Raw genomic sequence first — 24,644 nt, forward strand, 5'->3', positions numbered from 1 at the left:
TCGGGATCTGGAATATTAGGTCCTTCATTGAAATACCTGTGATTTTTTTATGTGAAAGCAAGTCATCCTTGATTCGAGGGACTGCCTATGATGATGATGATGCTTCTGTAAATTTTCTTGTTGGTAACCTGAACCTAGCCTTAATGTCTGTGAAATTCTTCAACATTTGCACATACAGAATTTTTTGCATTTAAACAGATGAATAGTTTATAAATTACATAGAATTTACAGCACAGAAACAGGTCATTCGGCCAATGCCAGTATTTATGCTCCATATGAGCTTCCTTCCACTCTATTTTATCTAACCCTATCAGCATATCCTTCTATTTTCTCCCTCATGTACTTATCTAGCTTCCCCTTAAATGCATCAATGCTATTCACCTCAACTCATATAGTAGCAAGTTCCGCATTCTAACCATACTCTGGCTAAAGAAGTTTCCCCTGAATTCCTTATTGGATTTATTAGTGACCATCTTATATTTATGACCCCTGGTTTTGGACTCCCGACAGGCGGAAACATCTTCTCTACGTTTATCCTATCAAACCCTTTCATAATTTAAAAGATCTGATTTTAAAATTAAACTGATATACCTCATTGTAAAAGTAAGAAACATAGAAGTGCTTTGTGTCTAAGGTGATGTAGTAATAGTACGTCTTGTCATTACAACATTTTCAATAATTTTCAAAAGAGATTGTTAGAAACCTGTGTTCTTCTAGCCCTCTGGATACATGCTGTATTAGATCCAAAAAGGAAGGGAGAAGAAGAAATGCATAAAGGGCAGGGGAGAGATTCAGTATATGAACTAAAAGACATTCAAAAAGTTGCATTCCAATTTGCAGGTGATAATAATGTTGGATTGAATGTTTATCCATTTTTTCCTTAGGTGATGACGATCGTAGTAGTTGTTACCAAGCAACCATTCTTTTTTGTGTCTGACTTGGACAGTGATTATCAGCAACTGATTTAACTCTGAAGGCTGCTAGAACTAAGCCTGATTCTGTCCATGCCTAACACTTCCAGGAGTGGTTGGAAAGCTTTGATTATACTTTAATTTTCCTAGCTTAGGAATGCTGACATTAACTATAGCATTCTATTGCCACGCCAACTAAGATCAATTAACTCAGCACAGAGCAAAGATTCAATCTACTTAGTATTCCTTAGCAACACCTATTTTCTTATGCTATCAAGAATGGTCAAACCAGTGTACTTACACTTCTTCCTGTATTTTTTACATTGCTTTCCTATATATTTCCCTATATATAGATAAGTGCTAAAACATCAGGGTGGGATAAATTTTAACTTCGGCAGGGCAGAAAACTGACAGCCTCAGATCATCTGGTTATAGACCCTGCCTAACTTTGCACCTGTTTCGCTTCCTGAAAATTGCCCCTTTGGTTCTTCTGTTTGATGTTCCTCTCTCCCTCTAATATTTCCCTTCTGAATTTCTCTGCCACTGCCAGATTTTTTATTACTTGTAATCTTCCCTGTGATGTACCAATTACCTTTAATTTATTCTACACTTTTGGCCATACTGCAATGATTGGAATATGATACAATAAAACATTCACTGTTTCCTGTATGTTCTACGATACGCTACATAGAGGATGCATCTCAAGAACTGCAACTCAAACCTGCCACGTTTCAAATTTGGTGGTAGCCAACACTATTTTGAAGTTGCTGGTGTATGTTCTGACAACTCTACTAAAACGAGACTGGGGCAAAGTTTCCGAGCGGGGGGAGGGGGGGAGGAGTTTTGGTTGAGAAACCAGATAATACAGGTGTCCCGCATGCTGTGGAGTTTTATCTCCCCAGCGTGCACCTTTTTTTTCCAGCAGCTACTCCGCCCGGAAGCCAGCCTGATTGACAGTAGTCAGGGCATAGGGGGAGGGATCAGCAATCCTGGACGGGGTTAATGATCTTGGAGGGGGGGTGAGGTCCGATCATGAGGAGTGAAGCAGGTTAACTTGAGAGGCAGGTAGGAAGTATCCCTACACCTCCTGGCCCACAATCAGTGTTGGTAAAGCAGTTATCTCTTCCACGCAGCAGTCCTCGCCTTCCTTTAGCTGCCGGGTTTCCCGAGGCCTGAGAAACCCAGCCGGCCAGGGTTAAACCTGGAAGACAAATAAAATCTGAGGCACCCAGCCTCCTCATAATATTTAAATTACCAACCCACCTCCTGGGGGTAGTTTAGGTGCCCGCACCCCATCCTGTCTCCGTTAAAATCAGAAGTGGGTGGATTGGGGTTGCATTTAAGATTTTTAAAATTTTCACATCCCACCTGACCCAAACCCACCCATTTTGGGGGTTAAAATTCCCTTCTATGTATTTCAAGAATTTCTTCCGATATCCATTGTTAGTGTGGAAATCTGTGTTTTTTCAGAATTCCCCATGCTGATAAAAGCAAGGCCAAATTCTACATAGACCTCTACATTTTCTAAAGATATTTAGGAAAATTTGAAAAGCCAAACCTTAATTTTGCAAGTGAAGTAATGTCACTAGCAGGTACATGAAGCTTTTTACAGAAATGCTCAAAATCTTCAGCAGGGATACTGTTTGGTATTAGCTGTAAAATGTTCTCCAGAAACTTTTCTAAAATAAAGGAGTTAATAAAATGACACTGATAGCATTAGAGAAAGTATAAGCAACAGTCACATTTAATTAGATTTCTCACTGTTAATAATCACCAAATAATGCCCAAAATTCGCAACCATTTAGCTCCAAATATTTGGAGCTTTTAGTGTTTTTTGGAGCTAACTTAATTTTGCAAGTTTTGCCAAGGGTATAATGCCATCCTTAACAGGTAATGGATGATTTTTTTTAGTTAAGATCTTTATGACATCACTCGGGGTCAAAACCACCCATAACGCCATTTTTGCCCGTTTTTGCGAGTTTCGCCAATAAGGATTTTTTCAAAAACAGCGTTGGGAACCACTGGGACCGCCTTGAAAAACCTTACCTTACCAAATCGGAGTCAGATAGAAATCGGTGTTATAGATGCCATCTTGTTTATCGGAGCTGAGCTAGGAAACAAGACTTATATTATATCCAAACTAATTAAAACATTTTATTTGTGCGGAGGGAAAAGAGAAACTTTATTTATTGCAGTAAATTGCAAGTTGAAGTTCCACCACCGAACCGCTGCTCACCGGGCTCGAGACACACAGGATCGGAGTGCTGGCCAGCAGGATCGTACCCTCAGCTGGACATAGGAGCTCGGCGCTGGGCTTCCAAAGTAGTTGGGGGGGAGGTGAAAGTCAAGCCGGGGAGAGGGGCAGCGGGGGGACCTTTCAGCCAAAGATAAGGGCGGCAGCGGAGGTTCCTTTCGGCTGGGGATAGGGGCAGCAGCGGGGGAACCTTTCGGCCGGGGATTTGGGCAGCTTCGGTCTTCACGGTGGAAGACACAAAAACCATGCCAAAAATTGCTGGTCAGAGGAATGTGGGAAGGGAGGACCTCGAGACAATCACTATCACTAGGGGGGTAGTGCTGGACAGACTAATGGGACTCAAGGTAGACAAGTCCCCTGGTCCTGATGAAATGCATCCGCGGGTATTAAAAGAGATGGCAGAAGTTATAGCAGATGCATTCGTTATAATCTACCAAAATTCTCTGGACTCTGGGGAGGTACCAGCGGATTGGAAAGCAACTAATGTAACGCCTCTGTTTAAAAAAGGGGGCAGACAAAAGGCAGGTAACTATCGACCAGTTAGTTTAACATTTGTAGTGGGGAAAGTGCTTGAAGCTATTATTAAGGAAGAAATAGCGGGAGATCTAGATAGGAATAGTGCAATCAAGCAGACGCAACATGGATTCATGAAGGGGAAATCATGTTTAACTAATTTACTGGAATTCTTTGAGGATATAACGAGCACGGTGGATAGAGGTGTACTGATGGATGTGGTGTATTTAGATTTCCAAAAGGCATTCGATAAGGTGCCACACAAATGGTTACTGCAGAAGATAAAGTAATGCGGAGTCAGAGGAAATGTATTAGCAGGGATCGAGAATTGGCTGGCTAACAGAAAGTAGAGAGTCGGGATAAATGGGTCCTTTTCGGGTTGGAAATCGGTGGTTAGTGGTGTGCACAAGGATCGGTGCTGGGACCAAAACTGTTTACAATATACATAGATGACCTGGAAGAGGGGACAGAGTGTAGAGTAACAAAATTTGCAGATGACACAAAGATTAGTGGGAAAGCGGGTTGTGTAGAGGACACAGAGAGGCTGCAAAGAGATTTAGATAGGTTAAGCGAATGGGCTAAGGTTTGGCAGATGGAATACAATGTCGGAAAGTGTGAGGTCATCCACCTTGGGGAAAAAAAAACAGTAAAAGGGAATATTATTTGAATGGGGAGAAATTACAACATGCTGCAGTGCAGAGGGACCTGGGGGTCCTTGTGCATCAATCCCAAAAAGTTAGTTTGCAGGTGCAGCAGGTAATCAGGAAGGCGAATGGAATGTTGGCCTTCATTGCGAGAGGGATGGAGTACAAAAGCAGGGAGGTCCTGCTACAACTGTATAGGGTATTGGTGAGGCCGCACCTGGAGTACTGCGTGCAGTTTTGGTCACCTTACTTAAGGAAGGATATACTAGCTTTGGAGGGGGTGCAGAGACGATTCACTAGGCTGATTCCGGAGATGAGGGGGTTACCTTATGATGATAGATTGAGTAGACTGGGTCTTTACTCGTTGAAGTTCAGAAAGATGAGGGGTGATCTTATAGAAACATTTAAGATATTGAAAGGGATAGACAAGATAGAGGCAGAGAGGTTGTTTCCACTGGTCGGGGAGACTAGAACTAGGGGGCACAGCCTCAAAATACGGGGGAGCCAATTTAAAACCGAGTTGAGAAGGAATTTCTTCTCCCAGAGGGTTGTGAATCTGTGGAATTCTCTGCCCAAGGATGCAGTTGAGGCTAGCTCATTGAATGTATTCAAATCACAGATAGATAGATTTTTAGCCAATGAGGGAATTAAGGGTTACGAAGAGCGGGCAGGTAAGTGGAGCTGAGTCCACGACCAGATCAGCCATGATCTTGTTGAGTGACGGAGCAGGCTCGAGGGGCTAGATGGCCTACTCCTGTTCCTAATTCTTATGTTCTTATGTTCTTATAGCAGCGGGGGAACCTTTCGGCCGGGGAGAGGGGCGGCAGCAGGGATTCCTTTCATAGTAACATAGAAACATAGAAAATAGGTGCAGGAGTAGGCCATTCGGCCCTTCGAGCCTGTACCGCCATTCAATCAGTTCATGGCTGAACATGCAACTTCAGTACCCCATTCCTGCTTTCTCGCCATACCCCTTGATCCCCCTAGTGGTAAGGACTACATCTAACTCCTTTTTGAATATATTTAGTGAATTGGCCTCAACAACTTTCTGTGGTAGAGAATTCCACAGGTTCACCAATCTCTGGGTGAAGAAGTTTCTCCTCATCTCAGTCCTAAATGGCTTATCCCTTATCCTTAGACTGTGACCCCTGGTTCTGGACTTCACCAACATTGGGAACATTCTTCCTGCATCTAACCTGTCAAAACCCGTCAGAATTTTAAATGTTTCTATGAGATCCCCTCTCATTCTTCTGAACTCCAGTGAATACAAGCCCAGTTGATCCAGTCTTTCTTGGTATGTCAGTCCCACCATCCCGGGAATCAGTCTGGTGAACCTTCGCTGCACTCCCTCAATAGCAAGAATGTCCTTCCTCAAGTTAGGAGACCAAAACTGTACACAATACTCCAGGTGTGGCCTCACCAAGGCCCTGTACAACTATAGTAACACCTCCCTGCCCCTGTACTCAAATCCTCTAGCTACGAAGGCCAACATATCATTTGCTTTCTTAACCGCCTGCTGTACCTGCATGCCAACCTTCAATGACTGATGTACTATGACACCCAGGTCACGTTGCACCTCCCCTTTTCCTAATCTGTCACCATTCAGATAATAGTCTGTCTCTCTGTTTTTACCACCAAAGTGGATAACCTCACATTTATCCACATTATACTTCATCTGCCATGCATTTGCCCACTCTCCTAACCTATCCAAGTCACTCTGCAGCCTCATAGCATCCTCTTCGCAGCTCACACTGCCACCCAACTTAGTGTCATCCGCAAATTTGGAGATCCCGCATTTAATCCCCTCGTCTAAATCATTAATGTACAATGTAAACAGCTGGGGCCCCAGCACAGAACCTTGCGGTACCCCATTAGTCACTGCCTGTCATTCTGAAAAGTACCCATTTACTCCTACTCTTTGCTTCCTGTCTGCCAACCAGTTCTCAATCCACGTCAGCACACTACCCCTAATCCCATGTGCTTTAACTTTGCACATTAATCTCTTGTGTGGGACCTTGTCGAAAGCCTTCTGAAAGTCCAAATACACCGCATCAACTGGTTCTCCCTTGTCCACTCTACTGGAAACATCCTCGAAAAATTCCAGAAGATTTGTCAAGCATGATTTCCCTTTCACAAATCCATGCTGACTTGGACCTATCATGTCACCTCTTTCCAAATGCGCTGCTATGACATCCTTAATAATTGATTCCATCATTTTACCCACTACCGTTGTCAGGCTGACCGGATAATAATTCCCTGTTTTTTCTCTCCCTCCTTTTTTAAAAAGTGGGGTTACATTAGCTACCCTCCACTCCATAGGAACTGATCCAGAGTCTATGGAATGTTGGAAAATGACTGTCAATGCATCCGCTATTTCCAAGGCCACCTCCTTAAGTACTCTGGGATGCAGACCATCAGGCCCTGGGGATTTATCGGCCTTCAGCCCCATCAATTTCCCCAACACAATTTCCCGACTAATAAGGATTTCCCACAGTTCCTCCTTCTTACTAGACCCTTTTATATCCGGAAGGTTTTTGGTGTCTTCCTTAGTGAATACCGAACCAAAGTACTTGTTCAATTGGTCTGCCATTTCTTTGTTCCCAGTTATGACTTCCCCTGATTCTGACTGCAGGGGACCTACGTTTGTCTTTACTAACCTTTTTCTCTTTAAATACCTAGAGAAGCTTTTGCAGTCCATTTTAATGTTCCCTGCAAGCTTCCTCTCGTACTCTATTTTCCCTGCCCTAATCAAACCCTTTGTCCTCCTCTGCTGAGTTCTAAATTTCTCCCAGTCCCCGGGTTCGTTGCTATTTCTGGTCAAATTGTATGCCACTTCCTTGGCTTTAATACTATCCCTGATTTCCCTTGATAGCCACGGTTGAGCCACCTTCCCTTTTTTATCTTTATGCCAGACAGGGATGTACAATTGTTGTAGTTCATCCATGCGGTCTCTAAATGTCTGCCATTGCCCATCCACTGTCAACCCCTTAAGTATCATTCGCCAATCTATCCTAGCCAATTCACGCCTCATACCTTCAAAGTTACCCTTCTTTAAGTTCTGGACTATGGTCTCTGAATTAACTGTTTCATTCTCCATCCTAATGTAGAATTCCACCATATTATGGTCACTCTTCCCCAAGGAGCCTCGCACAACGAGATTGCTAATTAATTCTCTCTCATTACACAACACCCAGTCTAAGATGGCCTCCCCCCTAGTTGGTTCCTCGACATATTGGTCTAAAAAACCATCCCTTATGCACTCCAGAAAATCCTCCTCCACCGTATTGCTTCCAGTTTGGTTAGCCCAATCTATATGCATATTAAAGTCACCCATGATAACTGCTGCACCTTTATTGCATGCACCGCTAATTTCCTGTTTGATGCCCTCCCCAACATCATTACTACTGTTTGGTGGTCTGTACACAACTCCCACTAACGTTTTTTGCCCTTTGGTATTCCGTAGCGCCACCCATACAGATTCCACATCATCCAAGCCAATGTCCTTCCTTACAATTGCATAATTTCCTCTTTCACCAGCAACGCTAGCCCGCCTCCTTTTCCTTTCTTTCTATCCTTCCTAAATGTTGAATACCCTTGGATGTTGAGTTCCCAGCCTTGGGTCACCCTGGAGCCATGTCTCCGTGATGCCAACCACATCGTATCCGTTAAGTGCTATCTGCACAGTTAATTCATCCACCTTATTCCGAATACTCCTCACATTGAGGCACAGAGCCTTCAGGCTTGCCTTTTTAACACACTTTGACCCTTTAGAATTTGGCTGCAAAGTGGCCCTTTTTGTTTTTTGCCTTGGGTTTCTCTGCCCTCCACTTTTACTCACCTTCTTTCTGTCTTTTGCTTCTGTCTCCATTTTGTTTCCCTCTGTCTCCCTGCATTGGTTCCCATCCCCCTGCCATATTAGTTTAACTCCTCCCCAACAGCACTAGCAAACACTCCCCCTAGGACATTGGTTCCGGTGCTGCCTAGGTGCAGACCGTCCGGTTTTTACTGGTCCCACCTCCCCCAGAACCAGTTCCAATGCCCCAGGAATTTGAATCCCTCCCTGCTGCACCACTGCTCAAGCCACGTATTCATCTGAGCTATCCTGCGATTCCTACTCTGACTAGCACGTGGCACTGGTAGCAATCCCGAGATTACTACTTTTGAGGTCCTACTTTTTAATTTAGCTCCTAGCTCCTTAAATTCTTCTCGTAGGACCTCATCCCGTTTTTTACCTATATCGTTGGTACCAATGTGCACCACGACAACTGGCTGTTCACCCTCCCTTTTCAGAATGTCCTGCGCCTGCTCCGAGACATCCTTGACCCTTGCGCCAGGGAGGCAACATACCATCCTGGAGTCTCGGTTGCGGCCGCAGAAATGCCTATCTATTCCCCTTACAATTGAATCCCCTATCACTATCGCTCTCCCACTCTTTTTCCTGCCCTCCTGTGCAGCAGAGCCAGCCACAGTGCCATGAACTTGGCTGCTGCTGCCCTCCCCTGATAAGTCATTCCCCTCAACAGTACTCAAAGCGGTGTATCTGTTTTGCAGGGGGATGACCGCAGGGGATCCCTGCACTACCTTTCTTGCACTGCTCTTCCAGGGATAGGGGCAGAAATGCTGGAAATCTCAGTGGGTTAGCATGGGAAAAATCAGCTCTATAATTACATGTTACCCTGGAAACCTAAAACCTTGGGCATGCGCAGAACGGGGTCTCAGTTTTTCTGTGCTATCAATTAGCTCCACCCACAGAAGCCTCTTACTGCACACCGCCAAATTCAAACAGAAAAATGGTGAAACCCGATTTTTTTTGGCGCTACTTCGGCTTAAGAAAATCGGCCATTAATCTTAAAAAAAGGCAATGTGGAATTTTGGGCCTAATGATTGCTGCTTATATTATTCAATATTATATACTTACTGTCCCTAGCATATGCAAATTTCAAATACTGGTCGATTGCAATGAGTTTTCCTCCTTCACAAACTAGCTTTGAAGGTCTTACTAGTGGATTTTCATTCAAATCTATCTCTTTCAGAGACTGCAACTTTCCAAAATCTGTTTGTAGTGAAGTTAATGCATTTCCTACAGTAAAACAGAAAAAGTATTTTAAATTTTTTTAAGTGTTTCTGTCCATTTCAATGAATTACATTCAAAGTAGTAAAACATATCAGGGTTGAGATGATGATGAAACCATGAGAAAGGAAGACAATTTTCCAAGTATGCACCTTGTCATGTATTCTACTGTCATTGTAATCCATGTATAAACTGACCGAAGTTGTACACCGTGAGAACACTGACCACTAGGTGGTGAACTTGTGGGAGACACTCCTAACCTGGACTTTCAGGTATAAAAAGGGGAAGCTCCACCCATCTTCTCCACTTCAGTGCTGGCTAATAAAGGTTACTGGTCACAGAGTGACCTCTCTCGTGTGGGCCTCGTGTGCATTTGTACTGTGTAGTAAGGACATATTATTGGCGACGAGAAACTGGGATTTAAACCATGCGAGCATGGTCACTAGCAGCACAGACAAGAGGTACTGTGTTGGTGATGATTGGGACAATTTTATTGAGAGATTACAGCAAAGGAATGGCTGGGACAGGATTCAGCCGACAAACGCAGGGCTCATCTCCTGACGGTTTGCGGATCTAGGACATACTGCTTGATGAAGGACCTTCTAGCGCCAGAGAAGCCGGTGGACAAGACTTTTGAAGAGCTCAGTAAGTTGATTGGGGAACACTTTAAACCGGCGAGCAGCATGCACATGGTGAGACACCGGTTTTACACGCACCGGCGGCGAGAAGGGCAAAGTGTTCCAGACTTCGTGGCAGACCTCTGGCGACCTGTGAGCCTATGGTAACTTCCCAGATGCATGCAAACCGGAGATGCTGCGAGACTTTTATTGAGGGCATCGGGCATGCTGGGGTTTTCAGGAAACTGACTGAGACCAAAGACTTGACCCTGGAAACGGTGGCTTTGATGGCCCAGACATTTATCTCAGGGAAGGAAGAGACCACAATGATGATGACAAAAATCTTGGTTTAAATGCAGCAAATGGACAAGCAATCAACATTGTTAACGCGGCACATAGTTCCCCAGGCAGACAGGGGCAATCGGACATGCCCGAGCATATAGTCGAACCCAAAGGGGGAATTCAACAGAGACAATGGCTAGCTGAACAGCGATTCATGCCATCGCAAGGGACAATGCGGCCAGTAATGGGGCCATCAACACCTGTTAATGGTGCGTTTAAGGACAGTTACAGAGATAGTCAGAGACGATCGACTGGTAATGGACCTTTTGTTTACAACAAAGGCTCATGTTGGAGGTGTGGAGGCAAACACACAGGCAATATACTTACAGAAATGGCAACGTCAGCAGTCACTTGGCGCGTATGTGCAGGAAGCCTGCAGCCAGGTTGATGTACGAGGAGGACGGGCCCGATGTAAGCCCTACGAGGCCAAATGGACACTGGGGGAAATTGCTGGAAGCTGAAGTTCAGCGAGTTCATGTGGAGCACATATACAGTTCATACACCAGGACGCCACCGATAATGATGAAAGTACTCCTCAATGGCATCCCAGTATCAATGGAGCTAGACACGGGGGCCAGCCAGTCCCTGATGAGTATCAAACAGTTCGACAAGTTGTAGGCGTCCAAGGCCAGGAGGCCAAACTGATTGCCGATTGCCGCACAGCTACGGACATATACAAAGGAGATCATTCCGGTGCTAGGCAGCGCCACGGTAGTCGTGACCCACAAAGATTCGGAGAACAGGTTGCCACTCTGGAAAGTCCCGGGGGATGGTCCCGCACTGCTGGGGAGGAGTTGGCTTGCTGTCATGAACTGGAAATGGGGCGATGTCAATGCAATTTCTTCTGTGGAATGAATATCATGCTCACAGGTCCTGCATAAATTTGACTGACTATTTCAACCCAGCATTGGCACTTTCATGGGGACCAAGGTAGTGCTTCACATAAACCCGGACGCCAGGCCAGTACACCACAAGGCCAGAGCGGTGCCGTACGTGATGCGGGAAAAGATAGAAGGCGAATTGGACCGCCTGCTGAGGGAAGGCATCATCTCGCCAGTCGAATTCAGTGACTGGGCGAGCCCGATTGTGCTGGTGCTCAAGGCGGATGGGTCGGTCAGGATATGTGGCGATTACAAGGCCACCATCAATCGGGTGTCACTCCAAGACCAGTACCCGCTACCGAGAGTGGAGGACCTCTTTGCGACGCTATCCGGTGGCAGTATTTTTTCAAAATTGGACCTGACCTCAGCTTACATGACCCAGGAACTGGCGAGTGAGTCGAAGAAGCTGACCACCATCACAACGCACAAGGGGTTGTTTGAGTACAACAGATGTCCGTTCGGGATTCGCTCGGCCGGCGCGATCTTTCAACGAAACATGGAAAGTCTCCTCAAGTCGATTCCAAGGACGGTGGTTTTTCAAGACGACATCCTCATCACGGGTTGCGATACTGAAGAACACCTCCACAACCTGGAGGAGATGCTACACAGACTGGACCGGGTAGGTCTGCGACTGAAAAAGGCGAAGTGCGTCTTCCTAGCTCCAGAGGTAGAATTTCTGGGGATGAGGGTAGCAGCAGACGGGATCAGACCTACTGCGTCCAGAATGGAAGCGATCCAAAGAGCACCCAGACCCCGTAACACGACGGAGCTGCGTTCGTTCCTGGGGCTCCTGAACTATTTTGGTAACTTTCTTCCCAAATTGAGCATGCTGTTAGAGCCACTACACGTACTCCTATGCAAAGGTCGTGAATGGGTCTGGGGGGGACAGCCAGGAAAGGGCTTTTGACAGAGCACACAATTTGTTATGCTCCAACAATCTGTTAATGCTATACGACCCATGTAAGAAACTTGTTTTAATGTGCGCTGCGTTGTCCTATGGGGTTGGATGTGTGTTGCAGCATGTTAATGCCAAGGGTCAGTTACAGCCGGTAGCTTATGCCTCTAAAAGTCTGTCCCAGGCAGAAAGGGGCTACGGGATGGTAGAAAAGGAAGCGCTTGCATGTGTATATGCAGTAAAAAAAATGCACCAGTACCTGTTTGGCAGGAAATTTGAGCTGGAGACAGATCACAAACCCCTAACGTCCCTTTTGGCCGACAACAAGGTCATAAATGCAAATGCGTCGGCCCGCATACAGAGGTGGGCACTCACATTAGCCGTCTATGACTATACAATTCGGCACAGACTGGGCACTGAAAACTGCGCCGATGCACTCAGCAGGCTCCCACTAGCCACCACCGAGGGGGCAACCGAACATGCTGCTGAGATGGTCATGGCTGTTGAAGCTTTCGAAAGTGAAGGCTCACCAGTGACAGCCCGTCAGATCAAAGCCTAGACAAATAGAGACCCGCTACTGTCTTTAGTCAAGAAATGTGTCCTGAATGTGGACTGGGCAGCCACATACGGGGCATGCCCTGAGGAATTTAAACCGTTTCATAGGCGCAAGAACGAACTCTCGATTTAGGCCGATTGCCTACTGTGGGGAAACCGAGTAGTCATGCCCCAGATGGGCAGAGAGGCGTTCATCCGAGAACTCCATAATGAGCACCCGGGCATTGTCATGATGAAGGCAATTGCCAGGTCACACGTTTGGTGGTCAGGGATAGATGCAGACCTGGAACTTTGTGTTCGCTGGTGCAACACGTGTGCCCAGCTGCGCAATGCGCCCAGGGAAGCCCCCCTTAGCCCCTGATCCTGACCCGCCAAGCCATGGTCACTCATTCATGTGGACTGTGCAGGTCCTTTCATTGGAAAAATGTTTTTGGTTGTAGTAGACGCCTACTCCAAATGGATCGAGTGTGACATTCTCAATTCAAGCACATCCTCTGCCACGGTAGGAAGTCTACGGGCAATGTTCGCCGCCCATGGTCTACCGGACGTCTTGGTCAGCGACAGTGGCCCGTGCTTTACAAGCACTGAATCCCAGGACTTCATGGCAGGAAAGCAATAAAGAAAGGAACGATAGATTACGAAAGTAAACTTGCGCAAAACATAAAAACAGATAGTAAAAGCTTTTACCGATATATAAAACGGAAAAGAGTGACGAAAGTAAATGTTGGTCTCTTAGAAGATGAGAAAGGGGATTTAATAATGGGAAATGTGGAAATGGCTGAGACCTTAAACAATTATTTTGCTTCGGTCTTCACAGTGGAAGACACAAAAACCATGCCAAAAATTGCTGGTCACGGGAATGTGGGAAGGGAGGACCTTGAGACAATCACTATCACTAGGGAGGTAGTGCTGGACAGGCTAATGGGACTCAAGGTAGACAAGTCCCCTGGTCCTGATGAAATGTATCCCAGGGTATTAAAAGAGATGGTGGAAGTTATAGCAGATGCATTCGTTACAATCTACCAAAATTCTCTGGACTCTGGGGAGGTACCAGCGGATTGGAAAGCAGCTAATGTAACGCCTCTGTTTAAAAAAGGGGGCAGACAAAAGTCAGATAACTATAGGCCGGTTAGTTTATGATCTGCCTTGGGGAAAATGCTTGATGCTATCATTAAGGAAGAAATAGCGGGACATCTAGATAGGAATAGTGCAATCAAGCAGACGCAACATGGATTCGTGAAGGGGAAATCATGTTTAACTAATTTACTGGAATTCTTTAAGGATATAACGAGCATGGTGGATAGAGGTCAGAGGAAATGTATTAGCATGGATAGAGAATTGGCTAACTAACAGAAAGCAGAGAGTCGGGATAAATGGGTCCTTTTCAGGTTGGCAATCGGTCGTTAGTGGTGTGCGGCAGGGATCGGTGCTGGGAACACAACTGTTTACAATATACATAGATGACCTGGAAGAGGGGACAGAGAGTAGTGTAACAAAATTTGCAGATGACACAAAGATTAGTGGGAAAGCGGGTTGTGTAGAGGACACAGAGAGGCTGCAAAGAGATTTAGATAGGTTAAGCGAATGGGCTAAGGTTTGGCAGATGGAATACAATGTCGGAAAGTGTGAGGTCATCCACCTTGGAAAAAAAATAGTAAAAGGGAATATTATTTGAATGGGGAGAAATTACAACATGCTGCGATGCAGAGGACCTGGGGGTCCTTGTGCATGAATCCCAAAAGGTTAGTTTGCAGGTGCAGCAGGTAATCAGGAAGGCGAATGGAATGTTGGCCTTCATTGCGAGAGGGATGGAGTACAAAAGCAGGGAGGTCCTGCTGCAACTGTACAGGGTAGTGGTGAGGCTGCACCTGGAGTACTGCGTGCAGTTTTGGTCACCTTACTTAAGGAAGGATATACTAGCTTTGGAGGAGGTACAGAGACGATTCACTAGGCTGATTCCGGAGATGAGGGTGCTACCTTATGATGATAGATTGAGTAGACTGGGTCTTTACTCGTGGAGTTCAGAAGGATGAGGGGTGATCTTATAGAAACATTTAAAATAATGAAAGGGATAGAGAAGATAGAGGCAGAGAGGTTGTTTCCACTGGTCGAGGAGACTAGAACAAGGGGGCACAGCCTCAAAATACGGGGGAGCCAATTTAAAACCGAGTTGAGAAGGAATTTCTTCTCCCAGAGGGTTGTGAATCTGTGGAATTCTCTGCCCAAGGAAGCAGTTGAGGCTAGCTCATTGAATGTATTCAAATCACAGATAGATCGATAGATTTTTAACCAATAAGGGAATTAAGGGTTACGGGGAGCGGGCGGGTAAGTGGAGCTGAGTCCACGGCCAGATCAGCCATGATCTTGTTGAATGGCGGAGCAGGCTCGAGCGGCTAGATGCCCTACTCCTGTTCCTAATTCTTAGGTTCTTATGTTCTTATGTTCTTATGAAATGGTATCAACCATGTCAGAACGGCATCGTTCAAGCCGGCCTCAAACGGCCAGGCAGAACGAGCAGTGCAGATAATCAAACAGGGGATGCTCAGAATCCAAGGGGGTTCCCTACAAAGCCGCTTATCACGCCTCCTGTTGGCCAATAGATCCCGATCACACTCACTCACAGGGGTTCCACCCGCAGAGCTGCTAATGAAAAGGACTCTCAAAACCAGGTTATCCCTTAGACACCCCACCATGAAAGAAATTGTTGAGAGCAGTCGCTGGTCACAATGTGACTACCATGACGGTAATGCGAGGGCGCGATGTATTGATGTCAATGACCCTGTTTTTGTCCTCAACTACGCTGCAGGGCCCAAATGGCTCGCAGGCACTGTAATTGCCAAAGAGTGGAATAGGATTCTGGTAGTTAAACTTACCAATGGACAAACCTGCAGCAAACACGTGAATTGAACAAAAAGGAGGTTGAGCAACCCCATAGAAGAAGCAGAGGAAGGACACGATGTAGAGTTCACACCACCACAGGTGGAACCAAATGGAGGAGAGCCCAGTCACTGTGGGCAGACTGGACAGGCCTGAGGCACCGAAAACAGCAGACACTCAGGCCAGTGCCCAACAACCGGAGCCTCAACTAAGGCGCTCTACAAGTGAGCGTAAACCACCAGAAAGACTTAACCTGTGATCCCAATAAGACTTTGGGGGGCAGGTGATGTCATGTATTCTACTATCATTGTCATCAATGTATAAACTGACCTAAGTTGTACACTGTGAGAACACTGACCACTAGGTGGTGAACTTGTGGGAGACACTCCTAACCTGGACTTTCAGGTATAAAAGTGGAAGCTCCTCCCATCTGCTCCACTTCAGTGCTGGCTAATAAAGGTTACTGGTCACAGAGTGACCTTCTCTCTACTACGGGCCTCGTGTGCATTTGTACTGTATAGTAAGGACATATTACACCTAATTCCAGGGCATTACGCAGAAGAAAAGAGGAATGGAGTTACTTTCAAATAGTCTTTGGCCTGTTTGTATTTGTAATGCATTTCTAGACATTCTTTGGATAGGAGCACAAGGATTGTGCCTGTAACAAGTGCAGAGATGCAAGTTATATTTAAAAGGGTTTGAAGTGACATCATTCTGACCCCCGTGCATTTTCTTCCCCACATCCTGGTCACGTTTCAGGTGCTAATAGAATTATATGAACTGGAAGTTCGCAACTGTTAGTCTCTGTCTGAAATCAATTGATGTTTAACTTGGATTATGACTGGAAAATCAACCTATGGGCAGTTTTATGCTAAACGTTAGTTGTTGCAATAGGGCTGTTTTGAGTCCAGGAGTTTATAAGGAGAGCTGGTGAGTTGCACATAATTCCACCATCTCCTTCAAGAACATAAGAAATAGAAACAGAGAATTCCAAAGATTCACAACCCTCTGAGTGAAGAAATTCCTCCTCATCTTGATCTTAAATGGCCTACCCCTTATCCTGAAACATGCCCCCTAGTTCTAGACACTCCAGCAGGCAAACAACCTCTCAGCATTCACCCTGCCAATCCCCTTCAGAATCTTGTATGATTCAAGATATCACTTCTCATTCTTCTAAACTCCAGTAAGTATAGGCCCATTCTACACAATCTCTCATTATAAGACTGCCCTTTCATCTCAGGAATCAATCTAGTGAACCTTTGTTACATGGCCTCCAAGGCAAGTATATCCTTCCTTAGATAAGGAGATCACAACTGCACAGTACTCCAGGTGTGGTCTCACCAAGGCCCTGTACAATTGTAGCAAGACTTCCTTACGCTTATACTCCAACCCCCTTGCAAAAAAGGACAACATGCCATTTGCCTTCCTTATTGCTTGCACAAATGCTTATCACATTTGGATTTCTACTGTACATTTGCTACTTATTGGACGAGGACTAGGAAGAACTTCAGGATGTGAGAGAGGTGCAGTATCATCACACAAGGATGATGCCTATCCACTGTTACTCTGCCAGCTCTATATATTGGATATGAAGGATTTGATTGTTCTTCATTGTGGTATAATGCCTTTAGAGGCCTTGATTTACCAGTGAGGCAGTGACTCTGAATTGACTACTGCATAATTGCTGGCAGCAATCATGAAGTATTAATTTTACAATAGTCCATCATGCCACCATTATTTGCAGATATCCAGCAAGTCATGGAATAGATCCTGAGAGACCAAAGATATCTGCTGCTGCCTTGGCTTATAACCCCTCAGTGATATTTCTGTGCACAAACAAAGCACATATACAATGAGACACATGCTCCGCCATATCCATCATTGAGCATACCATAGGCATGCTGAAGCAAAGTTTCTGATATCCTGACAGGTCTGGGGACATCTTCAGTATAACTCAGCCAGTTTCACAATTTGTTGTGATCTGCTGCATTCACCATAACCTTGCAATCCAAGTAGGCATCCATATAGAGCAAGAGGCCTCTGCAGAGCAGATACAGTATGTAACAAGGAGCTGGAAGAACCAGAGATGGCAGCAGCAGAAACCCTTTGGCAGTTGCACGAGTCACTCAGTAAACCATTATACAGGATACTTTCTCCTTATGATCCATGGATGCTTCCCATTCTCCTTTCATCTCTCCATGCCTTAAATAAATTGTATATTTCCATTCTCACCTAACTTAACTGTCAGGCAGACCACACTTGTTCACATATGCATGTTTTATCCAGTCGCACAATTAAACTCTATGCACATGCTTCATTCCGGTGCAAAACTATTTTATTTCCTAAAATCTGAAGTGTACCTGAATCTAGCTTTCCCTTCCTAACAGTTGGTGTGTGCTGTGCTCAGCTACCTAAATGGCACTTCTCTGTGCATTCTCCATGGTTGGAATCTGTGAGGTGGCAGGCAGCTGTCTATGAGAGGTCCCTGGGATACAGCTGGCTCTCAACCACTGTGAGCAGAACCCTGAGATAGGCCTGCTTCAGGCTGCCACAGTTCTACAGGTATGGGAGCAGCTTGACTCTGCCTGATTTCTGGCAGGAGAATGGCAGACTGCGGAGGATGTGTAAAGAGAACATCATCATGACTGCTAGGTCTAGCTAATATGAACTAATGTTGCAAGCTCCTATCTTGATCCTCCTGGTGAAGTCATTGGATTTATTGCAAAATAGCAACCACATCCTCTATACAATGCTGCTGGCATTTATGAAATCTTCAATCCCTTGCTGAGGTGGTCTTCACCATCTTGCTGACCTGATGTGCATCTCCTGGAAAGAAGAGGTCTCTCCGGAGCTGCAGCAAGATTTCTATTGTCTCTTCATGAAGACAGTGGCCTTTCTTCTCCGCAAACTGCTGTCATACTTATCTTCAGCTGAACAGTGCAACCAGTATCATAAACAGCAATGACCTTCTTTCTATTGGATGTGCACCTAATCCCAGGTGCTGGAGACATTCAGTGCATACTCCAAATGTAAATCACCTGAACCTGGAAATATAGGTGAGTTCAGGACTACTCAGCTGTACTTCAGCACTGCACCATCTGACAGAGGAAGAGAATCAGTCCTCATATCTGAGCCTTCTATGTGTTACTGCCTTGCAGCAAAATGCAAACCATTTTATATATATATATTGGAAATATTATTTCCCAGTAACCAACTGTTTACTTCAATAAACTTTCAAATATGACCAAACAGATATTGTTTCCAAAAGGACTCAATCACATTCAACTGCATGGACCACACTGCCATCTGCACTCACCCCAACACCCACTGCTGACACAATTTTGCCTTTTTTCCCCCATTGCAATTTACAGTAATCTCACCTCTAAAATTGATACATTCGAGTTTGGCAAGTGATGTCAGGGATTTGGGAAGTTGTCTTATGTTATTATTCGCAGCATTAAGCCTTTCCAGGTTCTTCATTTCTCCAATATTGCTTGGAATGGATTGCAGTGCATTGTTCGATATGTCAAGTTCTATTAAATTGATCAAATTACACAATCCATCTGGTAGCTCTTTTATCTGTAAAAGAAATAGATAGGACTGACAACATAGGGACATTTCTGTACTTTATGTTGCATTATTCTCTAAAGGAATCCCATTGTGTCTGTGCCAATCATGACCGATGCATGTAATTGCCCAAGATTATCAGTTTATTTAATGAGAAACATCTCTCCTGGATGGGTTTCTTTGTTTGCGTATAAGCCTTTGTTCAGAAAATAAATAATCGTGGCTACGGCATACTATTTGCTAATGTTTGTAGATTGACAGACTATGGGATAGGCAAATTTAACCTTACTGGCTACTGAACCACTAATGAAAATGTTTGGTGTAAAAAAGTAATATCCAGACATTAACACTTCACTTCATCAAGTATAGGATATGTTATACTTCCAGTTTGATTAGTGACCTCAAACAATTGGCTGTAACTTGAAAGAATTCCCATGGCATAAATCACAGCTTCAGTTTCTCAACTTCAGTTCTCATTGAATCCAAACTGCAGGCAAATTGAAAATTCATGTCATCAGCTTACAATTTTCTATTATGAAACTTTACAAAACATCATTTAATCCAAAAGTCTTGTTGCTTATGAAACTGAGCAAGGCATAAATTCTAAATACATTTTTTTAACCCTTTGTGGACTAAGCGTGACCCCTCTTCATTCTTTCTGCAGCTTTCTGCGGATGGTGGATCACACCATATTCCACTTGTCATCCAGCTCCTTGCATGGTTCCATTTCTACCTAGAGCAGGGGAGTTCTCCCCGATGTCTTGGCTAATATTTATCCCTCAATCAACATCACTAAACCAGATTAACTGGTCATTATCTCATTGCTGCTGGTAGAACCTTGTTGTGTACAAATTGGCTGCCGCGTTTCCTACAGTACAAAAGTGACTACATTTCAAAAGTCCCTCATTGGCTGTAAAGTGCTTTGGGACATCCTGAGAATATGAAAGGTACTACATAAATGCAAGACTTTCTTTCCTTCTATTTGACCTAGCCACTGCAACCCCAGCAATGGCTTCTCTTCACTCCTCCACATCATCACCTCTGGAATTCCCAGAAGACTCATGCTTGGCCCCTTCCTCTCTCTTATGCACTTGCTGACCCTCCATGACATTAACCCCTGGCATGGGGTCAGCTTTCACATGTATGCTGAAGACAATAGCTCTACCTCTCCATCACTTCTCTTGGCCCATTGATTATCTGCATGTTGTCAAATTACTTTGTCAAAACCGACCCTTGGATTCACAACTTCCCCCAGCTCAGTGTTTAAAAAAACCCAAAGCCATTGCCTTTGGCCCTGCTACAATCTCTGCTTTATTGTCACAGAATACACTGCCCCTCCTCCCCCACTCCCCTCCCCCCCACCTGGTAAAGCAGAGGAGCGGGAAGGTCTTGGCAGACTTGTGACAAGTGATCGGGGCGGAGGAGCGATGAGGGATCGTGGCTGAGATTTGATAGGTGATCATGATGGAGGTTCGGCGAATGTTTGGTGCGGAGGTGCGGTGGGAAATCGTGGCAGAGATGCAGCGAGTGTTTTTTGTGGTGGAGGAGCGGTGAGGAATCGTGGCGGAGGTGCGGCAAATGTTTGTGGTGGAGGAGCGGCGAGAGATCATGGTGGAGGTGCGGTGAATGAGGATACGGGGCCCAGAAGAGCCGAGGGCCCAGGGGCAGCATGGGCCTGCCCACACTGTAATATGTGTGCACACTAGGTCTGTGCAGCAGAGTAGGTCTCCAGTCGTCCTGGTTAACCCTTGCCACTGGATAAAGGCCTAGCTCTGTCAAGCCCGTGTGGTGGCTGATATGCAACGGTCAGCACACGTTATAAAAATCCACGCACAGGCATCTTCCACCCCATCAACTGGAGTTCAGGACTGGAACATCGGGGCCTTCATTGAAATATCTGTGAACTCATGTGGAAGCAAGTCATCCTCGTTTGAGGGACCATCTATGACCCCATGCTGTTTTACCACGTTCTCAGCCTGAACCAGTTTGCTCACAGCCTTGGCATTTTGTTCGACCCTACATTGCTGTAATCTTAATATGTACCTTTTTCAACTTCACACTCAACTATTCCTTCTTGCTGGCCTCCCATTATCCACCCTCTATAAATGCCAATTTGTCCCAAACTCTGTCACACATACCCTGCCCCCACATCCATCGTCTAGTCCTCACTGACCAGTCAATTCGCATTTACCAGCACATTAAATTAAAAATCTTTGGCCTTATCTATAAACCCCTCCGATACATTCTCTGTAATCTTCTTCTAAATCCTATACAAATGCTCTGTTTCTATAATTCCAGCCTTCTACACAGGTCTGCCTCACTTTGCCCCACCCACAGTGGCAGAGATTTCAGCTGCCTTGGTCCTATTCCCTGGATCTTTCTCCTAAACTTCTCCATAAGAACATAAGAACATAAGAAATAGGAACAGGAGTAGGCCATACAGAGAAACATAGAAAATAGTTGCAGGAGTAGGCCATTCGGCCCTTCGAGCCTGCACCACCATTCAATATGATCATGGCTGATCATTTTTGCAACTTTAGTACCCCATTCCTGCTTTCTCTCCATACCCCTTGATCCCTTTAGCCGTAAGGGCCACATCTAACTCCCTTTTGAATATATTTAATGAACTGGCCTCAACAACTTTCTGTGCTAGAGAATTCCACAGGTTCACAATTCTCTGAGTGAAGAAGTTTCTCCTCATCTCGGTCCTAAATGGCCTACCTCTTATCCTTAGAATGTGACCCCTGTTTCTGGACTTCCCCAACATCGGGAACATTCTTCCTGCATCTAGCCTGTCCAATCCCATCAGAATTTTATATGTTTCTATGAGATCCCCTCTCATTCTTCTAAATTCCAGTGAACATAAGCCTAGTCGATCCAATCTTTCTTCATATGTCAGTCCTGCCATCCTGGGAATCAATCTGGTGGACCTTCGCTGCACTCACTCAATAGCAAGAACGTCCTTCCTCAGATTAGGAGACCAAAACTGTACACAATAATCAAGGTGTGGCCTCACCAAGGCCCTGTACAACTGTAGTATGACCTCCCTGCTCCTATACTCAAATCCTCTCGCAATGAAGGCCAACATGCCATTTGCCTTCTTCACTGCCTGCTGTACCTGCATGCAAACTTTCAATGACTGATGTACCATGACACCCAGGTCTCGTTGCACCTCCCCTTTTCCTAATCTGTCACCATTCAGATAATATTTTGCCTTCCTGTTTTTGCCACCAAAGTGGATAACCTGACATTTATTTACATTATATTGCATCTGCCATGTATTTGCCCACTCACCTAACCTGTCCAAGTCACTCTGCAGCCTCTTAGCATCCTCCTCACAGATCATACTGCCACCCAGTTTAGTGTCATCAGTAAACTTGGAGATATTACATTCAATTCCTTCGTCTAAATCATTAATGTATATTGTAAATAGCTGGGGTCCCAGCACTGAACCTTGCGGTACCCCACTAGTCACTGCCTGCCATTCTGAAAAGGACCCGTTTATTCCTACTCCTTGCTTCCTGTCTGCCAACCAGTTCTCTATCCACGTCAATACATTACCCCCAATACCATGTGCTTTAATTTTGCACACTAATTTCTTGTGTGGGACCTTGTCAAAAGCCTTTTGAAAGTCCAAATACACCACATCCACTGGTTCTCCCTTGTCCACTCTACTAGTTACATCCTCAAAAAATGCTAGAAGATTTGTCAAGCACCCTTTCACAAATCCATGCTGACTTGGACCGATACTGTCACTGTTTTCCAAATGCATTGCTATTATATCTTTAATAATTGATTCCAAGATTTTCCCCATCACCGATGTCAGGCTGACCAATCTATAATTCCCTGTTTTCTCTCTCCCTCCTTTTTTAAAAAGTGGGGTTACATTAGCTACCCTCCAATCCATAAGAACTGATCCAGAGTCTATAGAATGTTGGAAAATGACCATCAATGCATCCACTATTTTTAGGGCCACTTCCTTAAGTACTCTGGGATGCAGACTATCAGGCCCTGGGCATTTATCGGCCTTCAATCCCATCAATTTCCCCTACACAATTTCCTGGCTAATAAGGATTTCCTTCAGATCTTCCTTCTCGTTAGACACTCGGTCCCCTAGTCTTTCCGGAAGGTTATTTGTGTCTTCCTTAGTGAGGACAGAACCAAAGTGTTTGTTTAATTTGTCTGCCATTTCTTTGTTCCCCATTATAAATTCACCTGATTATGACTGCAAGGGACCTACGTTTGTCTTCACTAATCTTTTTCTCTTCACATATCTTTAGAAGCTTTTGCAGTCAGTTTTTATGTTCCCTGCAAGCTTACTCTCACACTTTATTTTCCCCCTCCTAATTAAACCCTCTGTTCTCCTCTGCTGAATTCTAAATTTCTCCCAGTCCTCAGGTTTGCTGCTTTTTCTGGCCAATTTATATGCCTCTTCCTTGGATTTAACACTATCCCTAATTTCCCTTGTTAGCCATGGTTGAGCCACCTTCACTATTTCATTTTTACGCCAGACAGGGATGTACAATTGTTGAAGTTCATCCATGTGATCTTTAAATGTCTGCCATTGCCTATCCACCGTCAACCCTTTAAGTAGCATTCGCCAGTCTATCTTAGTCAATTCACGTCTCATACTATCGAAGTTACCTTTCTTTAAGTTCAGGACTCTCGTCTCTGAATTAACTGTGTCACTCTCCATCATAATGAGCCTGCTCCGCCATTCAATAAGATCATGGCTGATCTGATCATGGACTCAGCTCCACTTCTCCGTCCATTCTCCATAACCCCTTATCCCCCTATCTTTTATGAAACTGTCTATTTCTGTCTTAAATTTATTCAATGTCCCAGCTTCCACAGCTCTCTGAGGCAGCGAATTCCACAGATTTACAACCCTCTGAGAGAAGAAATTCCTCCTTATCTCTGTTTTAAATGGGCGGCCCTTTATTCTAAGGTTATGCCCTCTAGTTCTAGTCTCCCCCATCTTCTCTGCAACCACCTTGTCAAACCCCCCATAATCTTATATGTTTCGATAAGATCACCTCTCATTCGTCTGAATACCAATGAGTAGAGGCCCAACCTACTCAAACTTTCCACATAACTCAACCCCCCTCATCCCCGGAATCAACCTAATGAACCTTCTCTGAACTGCCTCCAAAGCAAGTATATCCTTTCGTAAATATGGAAACCAAAACTGCACGTAGTACTCCAGGTGTGGCCTCACCATTACTTTGTATAGCTGTAGCAAGACTTCCCTTATACTCTATTCCCTTTGCAATAAAGGCCAAGATACCATTGGCCTTTCTGATCACTTGCTGTACCTGCATACCATCCTTTTGTGTTTCATGCACAAGTACCCCCAAGTTCTGCTGTACTGCGGCACTTTGCAATCTTTCTCCATTTAAATAATAACTTGCTCTTTGATTTTTTTCTACCTCACACTTTCCAACATTATACTCCATCTGCCAAACTTTTGCCCACTCTCTTAGCCTGTCTATGTCCTTTTGCAGATTTTTTGTGCCC

General features: G+C 44.9%; 1 protein-coding gene across 1 annotated transcript in view; it reads right to left on the minus strand.

The window, feature by feature from the left end:
• Positions 1–2,949: 2,949 nt before the first annotated feature.
• LOC139264140 (leucine-rich repeat and death domain-containing protein 1-like) overlaps positions 2,950–24,644 on the minus strand; it is a 136,122-nt gene continuing 114,427 nt past the window's right edge. The window contains exons 3-5 of the mRNA XM_070880225.1: positions 18,941–19,139; positions 9,241–9,402; positions 2,950–3,021 (exon numbers count right to left, since the gene is read on the minus strand). Of these exons, the coding sequence (XP_070736326.1) occupies positions 3,008–3,021; positions 9,241–9,402; positions 18,941–19,139 (375 nt within the window). The 3' untranslated portion in view covers positions 2,950–3,007. The remainder of the gene's footprint in view (positions 3,022–9,240; positions 9,403–18,940; positions 19,140–24,644) is intronic.

Source organism: Pristiophorus japonicus, chromosome 5 (genome assembly GCF_044704955.1).
Source record: "Pristiophorus japonicus isolate sPriJap1 chromosome 5, sPriJap1.hap1, whole genome shotgun sequence".
Classification (NCBI taxonomy): domain Eukaryota; kingdom Metazoa; phylum Chordata; class Chondrichthyes; family Pristiophoridae; genus Pristiophorus; species Pristiophorus japonicus.